This window comes from Furipterus horrens, unplaced genomic scaffold (genome assembly GCF_987537825.1).
Source record: "Furipterus horrens unplaced genomic scaffold, mFurHor1.1.pri manual_scaffold_9, whole genome shotgun sequence".
Taxonomy (NCBI): domain Eukaryota; kingdom Metazoa; phylum Chordata; class Mammalia; order Chiroptera; family Furipteridae; genus Furipterus; species Furipterus horrens.
Window position 1 is genome coordinate 76546070 of NW_028327179.1, and position 18221 is coordinate 76564290.

The 18221-nt window shown below is 36.6% G+C and overlaps 1 protein-coding gene across 2 annotated transcripts in view; it reads right to left on the reverse strand.

Moving 5' to 3' along the window:
- Positions 1–18221, reverse strand: part of CPED1 (cadherin like and PC-esterase domain containing 1) — a 286576-nt gene that overhangs the window by 197935 nt on the left and 70420 nt on the right. For both annotated transcript variants that reach the window (XM_090287436.1, XM_090287437.1), the window contains one exon: positions 17252–17327. In XM_090287436.1, the coding sequence (XP_090143562.1) occupies positions 17252–17327 (76 nt within the window). The remainder of the gene's footprint in view (positions 1–17251; positions 17328–18221) is intronic.

Sequence of the window (18221 nt, forward strand, 5' to 3'; positions counted from 1 at the left end):
GCAAGACAGTGGCCGGTACTACAGGATATGGCACCAACAGTTTCAGCAGCAGCAAGGGAAAAACAGGCACAGCATGAATCTTGGTGTCCCTGACACTGGGCATAGCACCTTAACACAGACAAGGACAAGCACAGCAACACAGCCTTTGTCACGTGGGTCTGCAGTGCCAGAGCGCCTGCGGTGGGCATGTCCAGTGGTGTGCACCAGCAGCAGATGGCCACAGGACACCAGAGCAGAGTGGAGCAAGTGCTGGACATGGCATCTGGTATGGGTAGATTGCATTCATGAGCACATGGGACACACCATCTAAGACAGAGAGGGCATTTGAGGATGTCATAATGGTTAAGAATGCTATAGAAATGTAATGATTGAGGGTCATAAATGCCAGATTTCTACCTTGTATAGAATAAAGCTGGTGTTCATTTGGAATGCATTAACAAGATGTAAAGTCTGGCGTCTCTATATTTAGCCATCCATTTTCATTGCCCAGTACACATACCACAATAGCTGTTACGATGTTAAATATCACTCTGGGCACAACCTAAATTCTCCCTTATCCCACATAGCTTTTGAATGTCTCACTGGACAATGCCGTGAATGTAAAGCCTGTTGCTAATTATTTGAACCTAGGGCTTGAATCCATTTTATGTATAAACTCCAAGAATTTTACCCAGTTTTAATATACACTGAATTTTTCAAAATACAATTTCATGGTCAAGCAAGGGAACACTATACTTTGTTTTATTTGTGACATTTGCAAGAGTTGTTTACCATTTTGGAAAGATACATCACCAATAGCAATGAGACTCATAGAATCTTGGTTTCCTTACAACACAACCATACCCATCTGAATTTGTTTGTATCTGTCACATTCATGATGATTCAAAATATAAATGGGAGCATTTGACTATTTCATTACACCCTATGGTATCATCATGCCAAAACATTAAGGGATTATACTGATTTGTTGAAATTACGTGTATATGTACATTATAGATGTTTCCTTCAAGATTAAACAGAGGTCAGTAAATATATCTCTCATCAAAAGAGAATGTAAGGTCTTTCAGGCATGGGAAGATTGCTTTAGGATGACCCAAATGCGACTGGTAGCACAATTTTGAGATGAAGGGGCCAGAAGGCATTGAGTACAGGTGAAGACAAAGAAAATTTTTGTGACTATTTTAATACCCTAGTTTTATTCCCAAGTCAGTAAATTTTGAAAAACATGGACCTCACTAAAGTAGATAAAAGCAGTAGTTGGCAATTATTAATATTTATGAAAATACTTACTGAAGTAACAATCATAATACTTAACATTGTGAGTTGCTGGCCCTGTACAAGGCATTATTCTAAGTACTTTAAAGTATTAACTCATTCTATCATCCTAGCAATCCTAGGAGACAGTCATTATTGCCCCTGCATTTCAAACAGAAAACAGAAGTACAGAGAAGGTAAGAAACCTCTCCAAAGACACTGGGCTATTAAACGACCATGACGGGGTTCCCACGTGTGCAGCCTGGTCTCATCTGCACCTGGCCACTATCCAACAGCAATATGCAATGAGGTTGAAGCAACTACTCGTTCAGAAAACCATTTTCGAGAACCATTAATTCCACATAAATCATCTATTTCCTACATTTATTAATCCACATTCCCAGATTGGTTCTTTATAAACCAGTTTGGCAGCACAACCAGTAAATTCTAAAAACCCTCCCATGAAGGGCAGAAGAGCAGCTTCAAAATGCCAAGACAAGTAATTCTTGGCCCTCCCAAGTGGTCCCTGGTGGTCACTATCATTCCAGACACCCAGACCTAAGGCTGGTGGCTACACCTCCATCTGAGTCACCACTAATCCCAGGTATATGGTTACAGTGTGAGATTTGTCATGAATTTTCTACTTTGCTTAAGAAGGTTGCAAGTGGTTCAGGGAGCTGACCCTGGAGTGAGCGTAAGAGAAGAAAGGTAACGAAAGAGTGTCAGTGACAGATGAGGACCTGAGCTCTGACTACCCATGGCTGGCAATTCCCTTCACTTGGGTTCCTGACCAGTAGACTAAATCAAAACAAAACAAAGCAAAAGCATCTTCTGTCTGTAGCAAATTCACTGAACATCTGCTTATATGTAAATATTATAATAAATAAGAAATTACAAGGATTATTTTAGTCGATTAAAGAATAATAAAAATAATTTAAAATAGGTAAACAAATTCAATTTCTCATTAATCCCAGGTATTAGACTTTCTGAAACAGCTCCTTTCTTATTTTCCTGAGTTATAAGACAGGATTAAAATAGAGTATAGTGGCATATAGTACAGCACTTGAGATATGGATCTGCTTCTTTCAAGCTGTGTAGCCCAGAGGTTCTCAGGGCTTCCATTTCTTTATCTAAGAAGGCATGACAGTATCTGCCCCCATAGATGGTTACACAGGGTTAAAGAGCAAGTATGTAAGTGCTTGACACAGTGTCTGACATTTAATAAGTGAAAGTTAACATGACCTCTTGTTCTTCTTTTAGGGTAATTTATCTATAAACTGACACTGTGGCATAAATCAAGAAGCCCCACTATAATTATAAAACAAACCGAAACTAATCTGTTTGAGTTTATGTACTCAACCTCTAACTCTAGGTAACACTTCCTTATTTCTTTCCGTATCAGAATGACTCCGACAAGTACAATATATATTGCTGTGACAGTTTTATGTTAATGTGGAAAACTGAAAACATCATTCATCTTTCCCCCAAGTCAACTCATGGATCTCTTGAGTCATACAGAAACAATGCCTTACATATTAACTTTATAGATTTATAATAAATATTCTACTTTTTTACTTAGTGGCATGATGTTTTATTTTTTAAATATTCTCTTATAAAGCATTTTCATGACAACTCTATGTGCAAAGAATAGTCAGTACAATTGTTCCTATTTTTCAAGTCAGGAAAAGAAGCACAAACAGACTATGTATTTTCCCCAGAGCCATATAACTATAGTTAGCAGCTGGGTGAAACTAGAATTGTGGTTTCCTCATACTCTGACCATAAGATTCTTCTTTTGCCTTCACCAGGTGGAAAGTTAGGTTTCCTCTAACCTCTTAGACTAGAAATTTTATCAATACTTTCTTATAGAGGCTTAGAAATGCGTGAGGCAAGATGGGCCTTCTAAAGTCCCTTTCAATTAATGTGGATGAATTATCCACTTTTTTTCTTTGGGGGTAAGTTGACCTTTTGATATGTTATACATTTTCTTGTGAAATGGCTATCAACATTGGGATTGGACCACTGCTATGACTCTGTGATTTAATTAACTAAAATGATTCAAGTAAAGAGAAATTTCCATATTCTACCTTTAGATGGTGCTAAGAGAAGTTTAAAGAAAATAGTCCCAAACTTACTGATGCAATGAATCACAAGATTTGACTGGTGTTTACTATCGAATAGAGTCGATGGTTCTTTCCCATACAGAAGCACACTCAACCCATGATCAAAGAGTAACCTCCCAAAGCTAACCTATTCATGCAATTATACTTCTGCCAACTTCAACTACAAAAGAGGATTCTAAGATCTTATTTAGGAAAATGAATGTGTTTCACTTTGTTTATAGCTTGATACAACTGTCATGTCAGGTCTTTATCAATATAATTTTCCATAGAATGTATCAGATTGGAAGACACTAAATTCCTTATAATTCAAGAGACTAATCATAGCAAGCATCATCTCCCCATCAGTAATGTGTTACATAACATACATTTTGGGAAGTTGTGTGCATTACAGTTAATGCATCACTCTAGTGGGCTTTTATTTTCTAATCCCAATGATATCTTACAAACTATAAGTCAGGTTGTGGCCCTGAACATCCATGAATATGAATGAAAAAAACCTTGGGTACCACAAATTTACTAACATTTTCTCTGACTTAACATTTCTAAATTTTTTGTTGTTGCTGTTCAATATCCCTACCATTGGAAGGAGACTAGAAGAGAAATTATGTTGAAGTTCAACTCTGTATATCCCCAACACCAAACACTCTCTCTATATATTGTATATGTACATATAATTGATATTTTAAGTGTATAAACAAACTAAGTTAGAAAATAGTTCTAATTTGCTTACTGGGTTCCCTCACAAAACAAGTATGTAAGTTTCAGGATAAATTTTCACCATTTCAGCAGCTAAGTCCTAGAACCTGATTTTGTTCTACATCATTCTTGACCCAGCACTTGAAATCCTCAAGTAGCGCAGCCCCCAGGGGCTTAAACATAAAAAGTTTGGGCACTTCTATAAAAACTTTTTCATCTATTTTGTAGCAAGTTATGTCTCTAGCGTAGCTTACCTAGACTTCAGAGGCACTGCTGACATTTCTGATGCAAAAACAGTGGTTCAGGAAGAACCGATGTGGGAAAATATCATCATCACTGCTTGGGTGATATATTTGTGGAAGAAATGCAAACAAATAGAGTATAGTTTATTTTAGCAGGCTACAGTCTGAGTCACAGAATAAACTATTGATTAATAGATGCAGGCTGAATAAACAGCACAACCAAATTCATGAAGTACAAATATAGTTTACTGAATTTTTATTATGTGACGCAAATAAAAGGTTTTATTATGTAGCCTGATCTCATTGTTTAAAGTTCTTCATGTTTTAGTAAGTTGTTTTGGCATTGTTTAGATGCAATGCTACTTGCCTTTGTTTATTATTGAAATAAGTAAGCAGTGGACTACTAGAGAGAGACAGCAAAAGTAACTATCACTCTTATCACCTCTTCTTTTATGGTCTGTTGAAAATCAGAATAAATAATCAGAATCACACAGAGTGTAAGTTTGCTGTACACTGTTGTCCCTGGTGTGTAACAGTGTTAGGCACAAGATAACAAATTCTCTAAGTAAAATAAGTAAATATTCTTACATGAGGGACAGAGGTCATAATCCAGAAATGGAAAGTTTTACCAAATCAGTTCAACTTTAAAAGGTTAAGTAAGACCTTTTAAACTTGCCCTGCCGAAGAGGAGAGGGATGAATTAGCTCCCTCAGCTAGTCAGTCTTTAGCACAACTTCAGACAGGTCAATGAGCTACCAAATGTTTACTGGAAAATGTCCCTTTCAAACTGGTCTGATGCCTAAATTTACAAAGTACAAAGCCCTGAGCGACGCAAGAGCAAGCAATACGTTTGGCTCAGTGAGATTGGTCAAGCTTCTCCCAACAGCAAAAAAAAGTGAGTATCCCAAAGCTCACACTCAGCCACATATCCTAGTGCTATCACCTGCCATTGATCTTCTCTCTTGTCTCACCAGTGACCAGCCATGAAGTATCCCAGGCACACCGACAGGCTTGCTTCTCAGTTTTTAAGAAACTGAGTTTAGTTTCCAACTAACAGGCTACAGTAAGCAGCAACTTTTTTTCCCATTTTCAAGGAAAGGAAGCAAGGCTCACATTTTCACAAAATCTTTATTTGATTTTGGTTGTGATTAGTTAATTTAGAGATTTTTGGTTCACAGGGACAGTGGTGAATATTGTGAATAGGTCTGACTGTGTAATTGCTGTATTTTCATGTTTCAGCAGTTTCTGTGTGGTTCTGACTGATCTGTGGTGTTGTCTACAATTCTTATCAATAGATTATCCTTGCCTGAGGATATCAAACCTGTGACCTTTTGGTTACAGGAGGATACCCCAACTAACTGACCCACACCAGCCAGCTCTTATCAAGAGAGTTATTCATTTGGGTTGAAATATGTCCCGTGGGAAGAAAAATGTACATTTAAGAGAGGAAAAGACAGCAGCACTGATTAATGTATCATAATTAACTAGCTCTGGAGAACAGAGACAAGGTCTGAGAAATGTGAGAATTGGGGTTCAAGGTAGGAAGTAAGAACCAAGCATGGCACAGAAAAGCAAATCTATATACAGACCAGCAGAAGGACACTTGGGTAGCTAGTGGAGAGTATTGAGCTCTTGGTGCTAAAAAGAAGGAAAGATAAATATTTCCTTACTCTAAATTGATTTTGGGGGTGAAGGGAGGCTAGTTCTGCCTAAAGAATTTCATGGGCTTTATCATAACCAATCAATAAGTATTTATTAAACATCTGTAATAGTAGACATTGTCTGTACAACACCTCTTTCTTCTTTTGGGAGGTTCTGTTCTCCCCTCTCCATATGGATTTGGTGAGACTGCCAATCACAGTTTCTTGCCTCCTCCTTCCACCCCCCCGGTTGTTATGGGCTGGTTTGTATCCCCTAAAAGTCATATGTTGAAGTCCTAACCACCCAGTAACTCAGAACGTGACTGTATTTGGAAAAAAGGTCCTTACAGAGATGATTAAGTTGACATTGCTAGAGTTAATTAAAATGGGATGACAATAGAAGAGAGGGCAATAAAGTGTGCTATTGAAGGGACAGTGAAGGAAGCCCGGTTTGAGCAGAGTTAGGAGAGGAAATAATGGGAGACCAGGGAGAAATTAGCTGCCTCAGCCTATGGCAGGTCTTAACTGCCACCCTGAGGAGTTCGGTGGAGTAAAGTGGTTAAGAAGATAGGCTCCAGAGTCATACTGCCTACATCCAGATATCAAATGTCAGACATGTGATCCTGGGAACATCACCTCACTTGGCTACAGACCTGAATAAAATAGGAATAATATTGAATCTCCCTTATGGAGATATTGTAAGTGCCAAATATATTAATACGTATATGTATACATGTAAATATATTAAAATATATTGTATATTTTACATACATATTATATAAACAGGCAAGATATATAATAATATAAAATATATTTTCAACTCAACCACATGGTTGAATATGGTGAATATTTTTCTATACCAATAAATGTACATACCCATTATTTTTAATGTTTTCACTGATAAATGTTACATAATTTGTTCACATTTAAATTGTATAATTCTTTAGTATGTAAAAATGGTACATGAATAGGAAAGGTACAAAAAATGTGCAATATCACTAAATTTACACTTTTCTTTCTGTTTCTGTAAATTTCCTATTCTTTTCATAATGAATGTGCATTACTAGTAGAATAAAGTCATAATAAAAAGGAAAGGTAAAATAAATATTTAAAATGCATGCTTGATAATTTTTAAAATTTTATTTCTATTTTCATTAACTTCCTTCTCATGAGTGGTCAAAGACTTAAACAGGATACAGGAAAGAAAGAGAATAACATTTCTGCTAACTTCCATGCCTGATAAATAAAAAGAGTCAAAAAAGTATTTCCCACCCCCACTGACTGCTGTTAACTCTCTCGATACTAGAGTTCCTTATCTAGAGTCCCAGACTGAACTCTCCTGAGCTTCTAGGGGGTTGGGCAGGTGTCATGAAGTTGCTTCCTTGTGCTTGCTACCAGGATGAGGAAAAAAATGGGGAAAGGAAAGAAAGAAGAGGGGAAGATCCTAACTTTTATTGATCGAAGCAATTCCATTTATTCATTAAATAGAGCTTCTAAGATTTCTTTTAAGGTTTGGAGTTTAAAAAAAATTCACCTGGCATCTACTGTAATCTAGATCAATGATCTTTCTTTTTGATTTAGGTTTACCGGCACTATTTCAGACGCTCTCTCTTTCTTTCACAGACTCTGTGGAGATAAAATGCTGAAGCACAATAGTCAGCAAGAAGTATTGGATTTATTTCTTCTGCCCTAAATGAAGAAAAATGTCTAGAGAGTTAATCTATAAGAAGTAGTAAAACATTACTGGATAAGTATAGTGAACTCTCACCATTGTCTTCTCACTCCATCCTCTGGCAGTTAGCACTTAGCTTCTCTAAATAAATGGTGAACAAATACTTATAGCATTTTGGGTTGAAATGCCTAAGGGAGGGACATGTCCATCTCCAGCCTACATAAATGAGGATCAACCAACAAAGTGAGAAAATGTTTAGTTTATCCTTTTAGACAGCAATGAGGTGATCAGTCTCTTGGCTGCAATGGTAATCACCTAGAAGTTTGTATTACCGTACATCATGTACATAAATGTAAATACCTTATTACTCAAAATGGATAATTATATGATAAAGAAATGAGACAATATTTTCAGCTTCTCTTGACTCTCTTCTCCAACCCATAGCACCAACTCAATATTGAGCTCTTAATAGGTAACCAGATAAATATAAGCATTGCCATGACACTGATGATGGGCAGGGCTCCCCTTCCACAACTCTAACTCCCTCAATAGTATCTTCTCAAGACTGTCATTTAAATATATTAGAGTGACTAGTATATAGCCAAAACTATGACCGTGCACTGAGTTTGAGAAGTGAAAAATAAGGAAATCTTAGTCCTTGAGGGGAGACAAATACAAATACAACTAAGATATAATGTGATGGCTATAATGGAGGCTTTCACAAGGTACAATAGGAACAAAGTGTAAATTTAGCTCACCAAATAAAGGAGACTTCACTTGGAAGACACTCCTGAGTAATAATGTATAGTTTAGATTTTCAAAATAAAATACATACACAAATGTTCCTAATAATCACTTCAGGGTTGGTGAATTCAGAATATTTATTCTCTTCTTCATATTCTTCATTTTTAAAACAATATGCTCAGTTTGGGGGAAAAATGTATCCTTAGCCCATCACTTGACCTTTCTGAGACCTACAGCTGAATAACAGATGAAGTTGTTTCCTGGTGTCTAACTTACCTAGCCCAACTGAGGGATGGCTAAAGTATTGGGAGACATTTTTTTACAAATCGCAACTAGACCATTAGCACACTCTGCTGGCTTTTCTTGTGAAATACACCCTACCCACAGAGGAGAGGTTCTTCTCTACATATAATGAACTGAACAGAGCACCAAGAATTACAGTTTACTTCTATCAGCCTTAGGATGCATGAAAATTCCCCCTATATTCTTCTATAATGTGAGTGCTAGGAATAGTTCTTAAATTTTTTGTATTTATTTTCATAAGTATATTAGAGAAAAATTAGGACAAGTTGCTTCAGGTGCCATGGGGAGTTGTGTTGTTGGTGGTGTAGTTTGTTGCAGGAGTAGTTTGACTCTTTCCATTTTAGCAAGTGAGGGGAAAAAAAATCCTTCAAAGTGAATGCCAACTTCCATGATTTTCTCCAGTGTTTGTTGTATGGAGCAGAAAAATGAGATTGTAGGATGATTTTCTATAGATGTTTTTCTATAAATGTTTTCAGGGTGGTATGGAAGAAAAATACAAATGTTGGAGGTGCTTGTGTGGAAATACTTCAAGTGGCAGACTAAAGTGGTCCAGGCTTGGCAGGAAAGAAATTATGACCAAAAATGGCTGACAGACTTGGAGAAAGTAGCAGACTTAAGAGCACCAAAAGTTTGATTTGAGATTCAAGGCTCAGTAACACTTAAGTAAAAAAAGCCAGAAAGGTTGTGATTATAAACTGGGAAACTAGTTTAAGCTTTCAAAGATGGAGTAGTTCTCCATAATGCAAGTTTCTGAGCAAGGCTATAGAAGTGGGAGGCTGAAGCTGATGAGAAGTGAAGAACACGCATTTGATGAGATCAAAAAGCTATGAGGTTAAGATGGTGTTTGGCAAGAAAAGTGGTAGATTTTAAGTAGAGAGGAATAAGTTAACCCAGGTGTAAGTAAGGTTAAATAATATGTTGAATAATTAAGATGCTGGTAGATAATAAGGAGTAGTGAAGAGATGTTGACAATACCTCCCAAATCCAGAGATTAGGGTTTCAGTGGAAAACTGAGTTTCATTGTTCTCAGAGGTTAACAAAATTATTGTTTTGTGAAGAAAATCAATGCTGAAGGGTCTAGGGAAATGCAAAGATGTGCTAATGGAGGAAACATAGAGAAGTATGTGGATAAGGAGGTAGGATTTGAAACTTACAGGTAACTGAATTTTACAGGGATGAAAAACATGGGAGAACTTCAAGTTTCTGACATTGCAGCACTGCAGAGGTATATCTGGGTGATGCCACATGGTACTGCCTTGCATTTTCCTAATGTCTTCAACTACTTTTCTTAAAACCAAATGGGCTGTGTTAAAGGGTCTACATATTTGATGACAGGATACATACTGAAAATGTGCAGGTTATCTAGCCTCTCAAACATCTCAATTTGTTACGAATTTTTATTTCACATGCCAGGCCCCTGTACGTATTTGAATGTGTGAAATCTGTTGTAGATACAACTGAAACCAGGAAGGTCAGCATTTGTACTGCCTGTCACTACCAGGACCAATAAGCAGAGACAAGGATTCAATCTTTATGTGTCCTTTACTCAGATGCCAGTGATCTGATAAGATGGTGGGTTATGTACCCTAAAGACATATCATCTCAAGCCAACGTTTTGGAAAAAATGTTATTTGGGTAAGAGTTGCAGTCCAGTGGTGATTTTCTTAGTTTCTTTAACTGTTGATCAACAATTCTTTATCTGCATCACCAATGTTCCCTCCCTAGAACACAATGGCTCTGATACCATCTACATCACTTGCAGACCCCCTGGGGCACAAGATTTGAATTGCTTGTCCACCTTTCATTCCAGTTCCTGGAATAACAGCTTTCTACATGCATTAATCACTTAAGGGTATCAACCAGAATAAGCAAAATCTATCCTTGAATCAAGTCAGAGCACTGGGCAACTAGTTACCTGGGCCCCAATGGTTTAGCCCCTAAATAGACTGCTCTGAACAAGACTAATAAACTTGTTTCATTTATGAAGGGGGTGGAGGAAAGATCATTTTGGATGTGGTTTCAATAAAGGACTATAGTTTTCAAGAACAAGAAAGGAAGTGGGAACGATATCAGAAAATGTCAACGTGGATAAGGCTGGTCATGGTAGAGATGTAGACAAGTAGAAGGTTAGGCAAGCTTTGGGAGTAGATGGCTTGCTGATGAACTGAATGAGAATTTGAATGCATTTTCAGAAATTCTACTAATCAGAAATTCACTGGGTTTGTATTTTTTTTATAAAAATGCAAATGTATCTAAGAGGCTTATGACTGGGGTAAGGGTGCAATTTAGCTTGCATGAGTTCCATCAGCATGCTTTTTCTATCACCTAGCTGGAGTCAGTCATACTAAAGAAATGAAAATTTTGCTTGGGGAAAAGAATGTTTTGCATAAAGGATATAATTGTCTGTTAAAAGGATGTGGAAGTCTTTGGAAAGACAGAAGTGTGGAAGAGCATGCAGAGCTGGTGGCAACACTTGAGGGCAAAAAGAACAAGCAAATTGGCCTTCTCTGAAAGTTTGTCTGATTGCTTCAGAGAGAGAAGTTCCCAATCTTTAATATTGGGAATGTCTCATTTCATGTACTATTTTTTAAAATACTTTATTTATTTATTTTTAGAGATGGGAAGGGAAGGAGAAAAAGAGAGAAACATCAGCGTGATAAATAAATATCGATTGGTTCCCTCTCATATACACGCTGACTGGGGACCAAAACCACAACCCAGGCATGTGCTGTGACCAGGAATTGAACTGGTGACCTTCTGCTTTGAGGGACTACACACAACCAACTAAGCCACACCAGCAGAGGATTTCTTATACTCTTGTTTAAAGAAACATATTCCTCCAAGTTATAGCAGAGGGAAAAAAATAAAATAAAAGCAATAAAAATCCTCAAATGATATTAAGCACTGAAGAGTTCCATGTTGCTTTGTTTATTTTTTTATTTATAGATTTTAAAGAGAGAGGAAGGGGAGAGAGAGAGAGAGAGAAATATTGATTTGTTGTTCCACTTATGCATTCATTTGTTGCTCCTTATTTGTGCCCTAACTGGAGATCGAACCCACAACCTTGGTGTATCAGGACAACACTCTAACCAACTGACCTACCCAGCCAGAGCCATGTTGCTTTGTTTTATTTTATTTTTTTTTTCAGATTTAATGTGTTTTATTGATTAAAATATTACATTTGTGCCAATTTCCCTTCCCTCTGCTCCCCTCCACCCGGTGGCCCCCCTCCCTCCAGTTGTCCCCCCCTTTTAGATTATGTCCATTAGTTGTGCATACAGTTCCTCCCAACCTCTCTCCGTCTATTCCATTCCCTCCTACCTTGATCCCCAATTCCTATATCATCTCCCTCCCTTTCCCCATTCCCCCTCCCTGTTGACCTCCCCCCAATATGCTTCCCGTACCCACAGTTCCTTTTCCACTCTCGTTGCCTATTTAGTTTGCCTTTGTTTCATCTCCCTAGCTTCTGTTTTTTTAAACCAGTCCCTTTAACATCTCATATAACAGTGGTTTGGATCTAATGAACTCTTTCAGTTTTATTTTGTCCTGGAAACACTTTCTCTGTCCTTCTATTCTGAATGACAATTTCGCTGGATAGAGTATTCGTGGTTGTAGGTTTTGGATTTTCATTACTTTGAATATTTCTTGCCAGTCCCTTCTTGCCTGTAGGGTCTCCCTTGAGAAGTCAGCTGATAGTCTAATTGGGACCCCTTTGTACATAATTCTTTTCTTCTCTCTTGCTGATTTTAAGATTCTCTCTTTATCTTTAATTTTTGACATTTTGATTATAATGTGTCTTGGAGTGGTTCTCCCTGGGTCCAGTCTCTTGGGAACTCTCCTTGCTTCCTGGACCTGCAAGTCTATTCCCTTCCCCAAGTCTGGGAAGTTCTCCTTTATTATATTTTCACTCAATTTTTCAAGTTCTAGTTCATCTTCCTCATTCTCTGGCAAACCAATGATTCTTATGTTGGGCCTTTTATAGCTGTCCCAGAGGTTTCTGATCCTCTCATTGTTGCTTCCCATTTCCTCTCGCTGCATTGGTTGACTGCTTGTTCCTTCTCCATATTCCAGTTTGTTGAAATGAACTCTGGATTTTTTCTCACCTTCTATCTCGTATGCGGTTTTGTTCCTTTCGTTATGAAATTTTTTCGCTTCTTTCTTATCTTTTTCCTGCTCTTTTGTGAATTCTGTAAGCCACCTGATAACAATGGCCCAGAACTGAGCCTCTGACAGGTTTCTTATCTGTTCATCTGTCAGGTTCTCTATCTGCTGCCTGGTGAGTTGTGTCACCGGGATTTCTATAGTTGTCTGCCTCATTTTGACAGATAGATGCGTTTTGTTTTCTTGGGCCGGCTGTCGGGGGCAGTGCCTGTGTACGCGTCACAAATCAGCGACCGGCGCCTGCCTGTCCGCGACCTATTTCGCAGCCCTGTGGTGCTTTCTTTGGGGGCGGGGGTCCAAGATGGATTCACACAGTTATTCAGCTAGGAGACCGGGGTCCGTCCTCCCGCCCCCCTGGGCCTCACTGTTCAAGGCGATGCGGCGGCCGCTCTCCCCAGCGCCGGAGTCGCGCACCGCCAGGGGCTTGACCGCAGCCGGGATTCCTCGCCGCCCCAGCCGCTCCAGGTGCGACCGCAAACAGCACTGCCCTCTTTAACTCTTACCTGCCCAAATGGCACCGCTGGTTTATAACTTCATATGTTGGGCTTCCGTGTAGTTTTATTTTCTGGAATTTCTAGTTATCCTTTGTTTTGAAGTAGTTGTATTCCTCTCTAGTTGTAGAGGGAGACCTAGCGTGTCCGTCTAAGCCTCCATCTTGGCCGGAAGTCTGTTGCTTTGTTTTAAATTCAAGGTAGACTACCTGATTCCCTAACAATATTTTACTGATATCATATGATAAATAGGAATTTTTAAACATCAGTGCCATGTGAGATAAATAACTATTATTGGTCAATGTTTTAAAATAATTTCCATTATGTCATTTTAAAGATATGTTTCCTATTTAGTAGTAAATAGCCACAGTTTTTTAGTCCACTCTTGTTAGATACAACAGAAGGTATTAAATTTTATTTATTGTTTTATTTTTCTTTATTTACTCACATGTTACTTGAAAATAATGGCACAGATTCTACAATATTCAAAATGCTATCTCTGTGTACACATTCAGGTACATTTCAAACTTCACATGAAAGTCACTGTTTACAGCTAAGATAATACTACTGGAAAGAATGAGTAATAGCCCAAAATTTGGCTCATTCCTAACCCCGACTTCTTGGATGGTGATGCTGCATAGAAAAGAACAAAAACAACAGCTCACAACCCAAATAAAACAATTCTCTGATGTTTTGTTTTGTACTTATATTTCAAATATGAAAAAGAAATCCTCTTTACCAAAAAACAAACTTAAAAAAAAATCAGCAACAAGTTTGAGCCCACTAAAAATTATAAAACTTTTTTTTTTAAGCAAAATACTAAATGGGAAGTTAGCCAGTAAAAATTCCATGAATTTGTGCCTTTCAATGTGAGTCACAAATCTAACGGCAGGTAAGCTCTGTTTAGCTTTGGAATGGAACAGGCTGTTAGTCTTCCATGCTGTCCTCAAGCACTCCTCCACATCTGGCCTCCACATCTGGCCACACTGTCTTACCATGCTTGCTCAGTCCCAGCCATGTTTACTAGTATGATCATCCATCCTTTCTTAGCACCCCTTTCTTTACCTACTGTTTAAGATACAGCTCGGGACACCATGTCTGTATGGGAAAAAGGCACAGTGGAAGCAGGGAAGCTCAGCATTATTGATCATTGCCAAACATCATTATTTTTGCAGATTAGGAAACTGAAGCACAACTAGGCTTTAAATCTTGCTCAGCATCTTACATTAAGTTTCAGAGTTGGAAATTGTCAGGTAATCTCTGAAACTGTTGAGACACTTCTCCATGCACCCTTTCTGCAGACAGAGGAACTGTCAATCTTTGTTCTGAGCTCTCTTTCCGAAGATATTTATATAACAGATAGCCTTGAAATATAGAGGTGGTGTCTGACTCCAGAGCAAAGAGAAGGTTTTGTCCAATATAACAAAAATAATGTCTCCCTCTGGGGCAAAGAGCAGACATAGTCACTGCTTAATATAAAATAGCTCAAATCCCTAAGCTAGGAGTTCCTCTCTCAAACCACAAACCACTAAGTATACAAGTGTCATCTACCCTCTTCACATTGCCCTGTGGGAACTGGGACTCAGTGAACTGGTTCAAATGCTGATAGTCTGACTACAACTATTGCTGTAAATAATAGAGTCATTTGTCTCTGACCCAGGAGTCTCGGAGTCCCGTGTCTCCTGCCAGCATCCATGAAGCTGTGGCAGGCTGACTTGTAAGTTTGGAAGTAGGAAAAAATCTCAGACTATTCACACTTTTTGACAGAAACATAAAATTTTAGGGACAAGCAATCATATAAAGAAAACCTAAGGAGAGATCTGTTGCTTGATTTTTCAAATCTAGGGTGATCCAGTTACCATTTTTTGAGCAGTATGCATTAAGTATAATATATTCTTTATTCTTCCAATTAAATTACACACACACACACACATACATACATATCTACTTTATTTTTGAAAGTTAACATATGAAATGGTCTCATTATCCTTGCTTTATAGATTAAAAAACAAAAACAAAAGCAAAAAACCAACAGCACCATGAATTTAAGTCACATAGCTAATAGGTGACAGAGCTAAAATCTCTGGTTTCAAATTTATGTTTTAACTACCTCCAAATAAAACATAGCTTAAAATGGCATGAGCCATTTTGATTTTAAATAAAATGATTAAATTATATAATACTATGTTTAGTTTTAATATCCTACCTTTTTGTTAGTACTATATGTTTAGATAGTGACATGTTGCTATCTAATATGTATTTAATATTAAATATTCAGTATTCACAACAGATAAATTTTTTTAACTCTTATGAATGCTGAAGTTATATTATATACTACATTGTCACAGAAAATGTCTACCACAGAAGCTATGGTTTATAAGGTTTACATCATAAAATAAAGCTGTAGCTATATTCTTTTAAAGATACAAAGCTAAGAAAACATGATAGAAGAAATTATTCCACTTAAAAGGCTATCTGTCCATAAAAGTATCTTGCTAGTCACAGAGATCAATAAAAAATAACACATAAGACAGAGTGGAGAAAAGATATATATCTAGAACTTACAGATGGTCTGAAGAATAAAAAATGCTTAAAGTAGAAGAAAGAAACTTCTTAATTCTATGAAAGAAAAATATAAAATATAAACTTATTAAATGGTAATCCATTCCTGGCTAAAAATGGGCTTTCATTCCTATGACTCTATTCTGCTAATTCTAATGTCAAATAAATTTAATGTCCTGAAATGTAAATAGCAACAACAACAAAAGAAAACCTTTAAAATCTGTAGGCACTATTCAAAATGTAAACATCTTTTTTCAAATTGCCTTAACTGTATTTCCAGGTACTTATTAGTAATATATTAATGAAAGTAATTATTTTTCTTGCTCCTTATAGCAGCATTACTTTTTTTATAAAATAAAAAACAATCCAGCTGAACTTTACAAAAGCTTAACAAATTTAGAGATAATAGAGTCAAGTACAATTGTGAAGTGAAACAGTAAGTACAGAACCAAATTTATACAGCTATCATTTATTTTAGAGAAGTTATCTTAAATTAAAAGTTTAATTGCTGATTCATTTTAATCCTTGGTAAATAACAGTAGAAGATTGTAGTCTTTATAATGGGACATAGCAATGTTGTTAACGTTTGGCATGAAAGCAGAAGACCCATGGGAAAGCTGATGGGTTAAGACATCAGTTTTCTATTCCATTTGGACACTAATTAATTTTTGAAATAATTAAAGCTATGTAGATCTAAATTTTAATCACATAGTAAAATACTTTCTAAGGGCATACCTATTAAATATTAAATGGGTTTTAAACAAGAAACCTGAAGGATCCTTACACTGATGAGTTTTAAAGTAGGCTATAATTTCATCTATGGAGACTCATATAACATCTGATGTTATTCTTTTTTCCACTGGGGGAATCTATGAGAAAATGATATGATAATTTTTACCCCAAATGTCTAATGTTGTCAAGACATAGAATTTACTCATTCAGTACCGTGTCTTAAACACACAGACAAATTGAGGGGATTTTAGAAAGAAGAAACTTATTTATAAGGATCAGAATCACTTAATCACAAAGAAATAAATATTTTTAATGTCAAGTTTAATTAAGAAGTACTAGAATAAAAAGCAGCAAGTGTATTAAAGACAAACATATATAAAGAAAAGGCATATTATCTAGAAAGATAAAAAGCAAAACTAAAAGAAAGAATGTTAATGTTATACTGGTATTTCTTATTACCACGGTCCTCCCGTTGGCAAAACTTTGTGGATTTTGGAAGATTTGTGATAGTGGAATTGATAGATGAAAGAGCTCAATATGCTGACCTGAGATCTCATCTATCAGATGGTATCTCCTAAAGAAGCCTACATATCTCACACATTTATACATGAGGAAGCAAACAAAAGATTACCTGGAAATCTTGTAATTATTTGACATAATCCTTCCTTTCTGCAAAGCTGATGCTGTATTTCTGGCAACATGTTTACCTGAAAGGAATGAAAAAGATTCTAGTGAGTTGAGCATTTATAAATGCTAAAGCAAAGGAAACACAGATGTAAAGGTATACAGATGTGAAGGCTGTTGTCTATACCACCACACTCTACCCTCAAATATCTGCAAATCAACATTTAGATCCAGAGTAATATAGTGGTTTATTTGATAACAAAAAATTAAAGCCTTGCCTTTAGAAATCTTCAAAAATATTTGGGAATACTTTTGAAAACCTTGATATATTTCAAAGCCATGAAATTTGCTAGAGATAAAAGGAAATACTATGTCCTTTTGACAAATAGAGTAACACAAATAACTTCATAGTTTCAAATTTAGCTTTGGCAAAAAGTAGTACTAAACATACCTCAAAGTCAACTAAAGTCCAAAGTTCCAAAGTTATTCAGTGATTTGAATCACAGGCATTTAGTGGAAATTCAGTGCTAAACCTCTCTCAAAATTTCATGATAGTTTTCATTTCATACTAAAGGCATTATTGCTTCCAAACACAAAGTCAGTCATCTAAAAACTCTATTTTAACAAAAATTTGTTCTTAAAAAGCCTCATAAATGTTACCACAAATTCATATATATACTTTAACTTATAAAGATACAAACAAGCTTCTGAATTTACAAATTGGTTAACTAGCTATTATCAACAAAATCTCAAAAATAATTCCAAATATGGTAAAGCCTTCTTAAAACCAACAGAAAGGGATCAACGTAAATTAGTTTGAGTATCAGATATATTCTTGAACAAACATTGATTACTTTCAAATTAATTCACTCTAAGAAAATACTGTACTTTCTCTACTGTGTCCTGCTGGCTTGATTAAATCAAAAGAACTCAGTTTTAGTTGGTGAAAAGCGAGCGAACCAGGAACACGGGCTGTA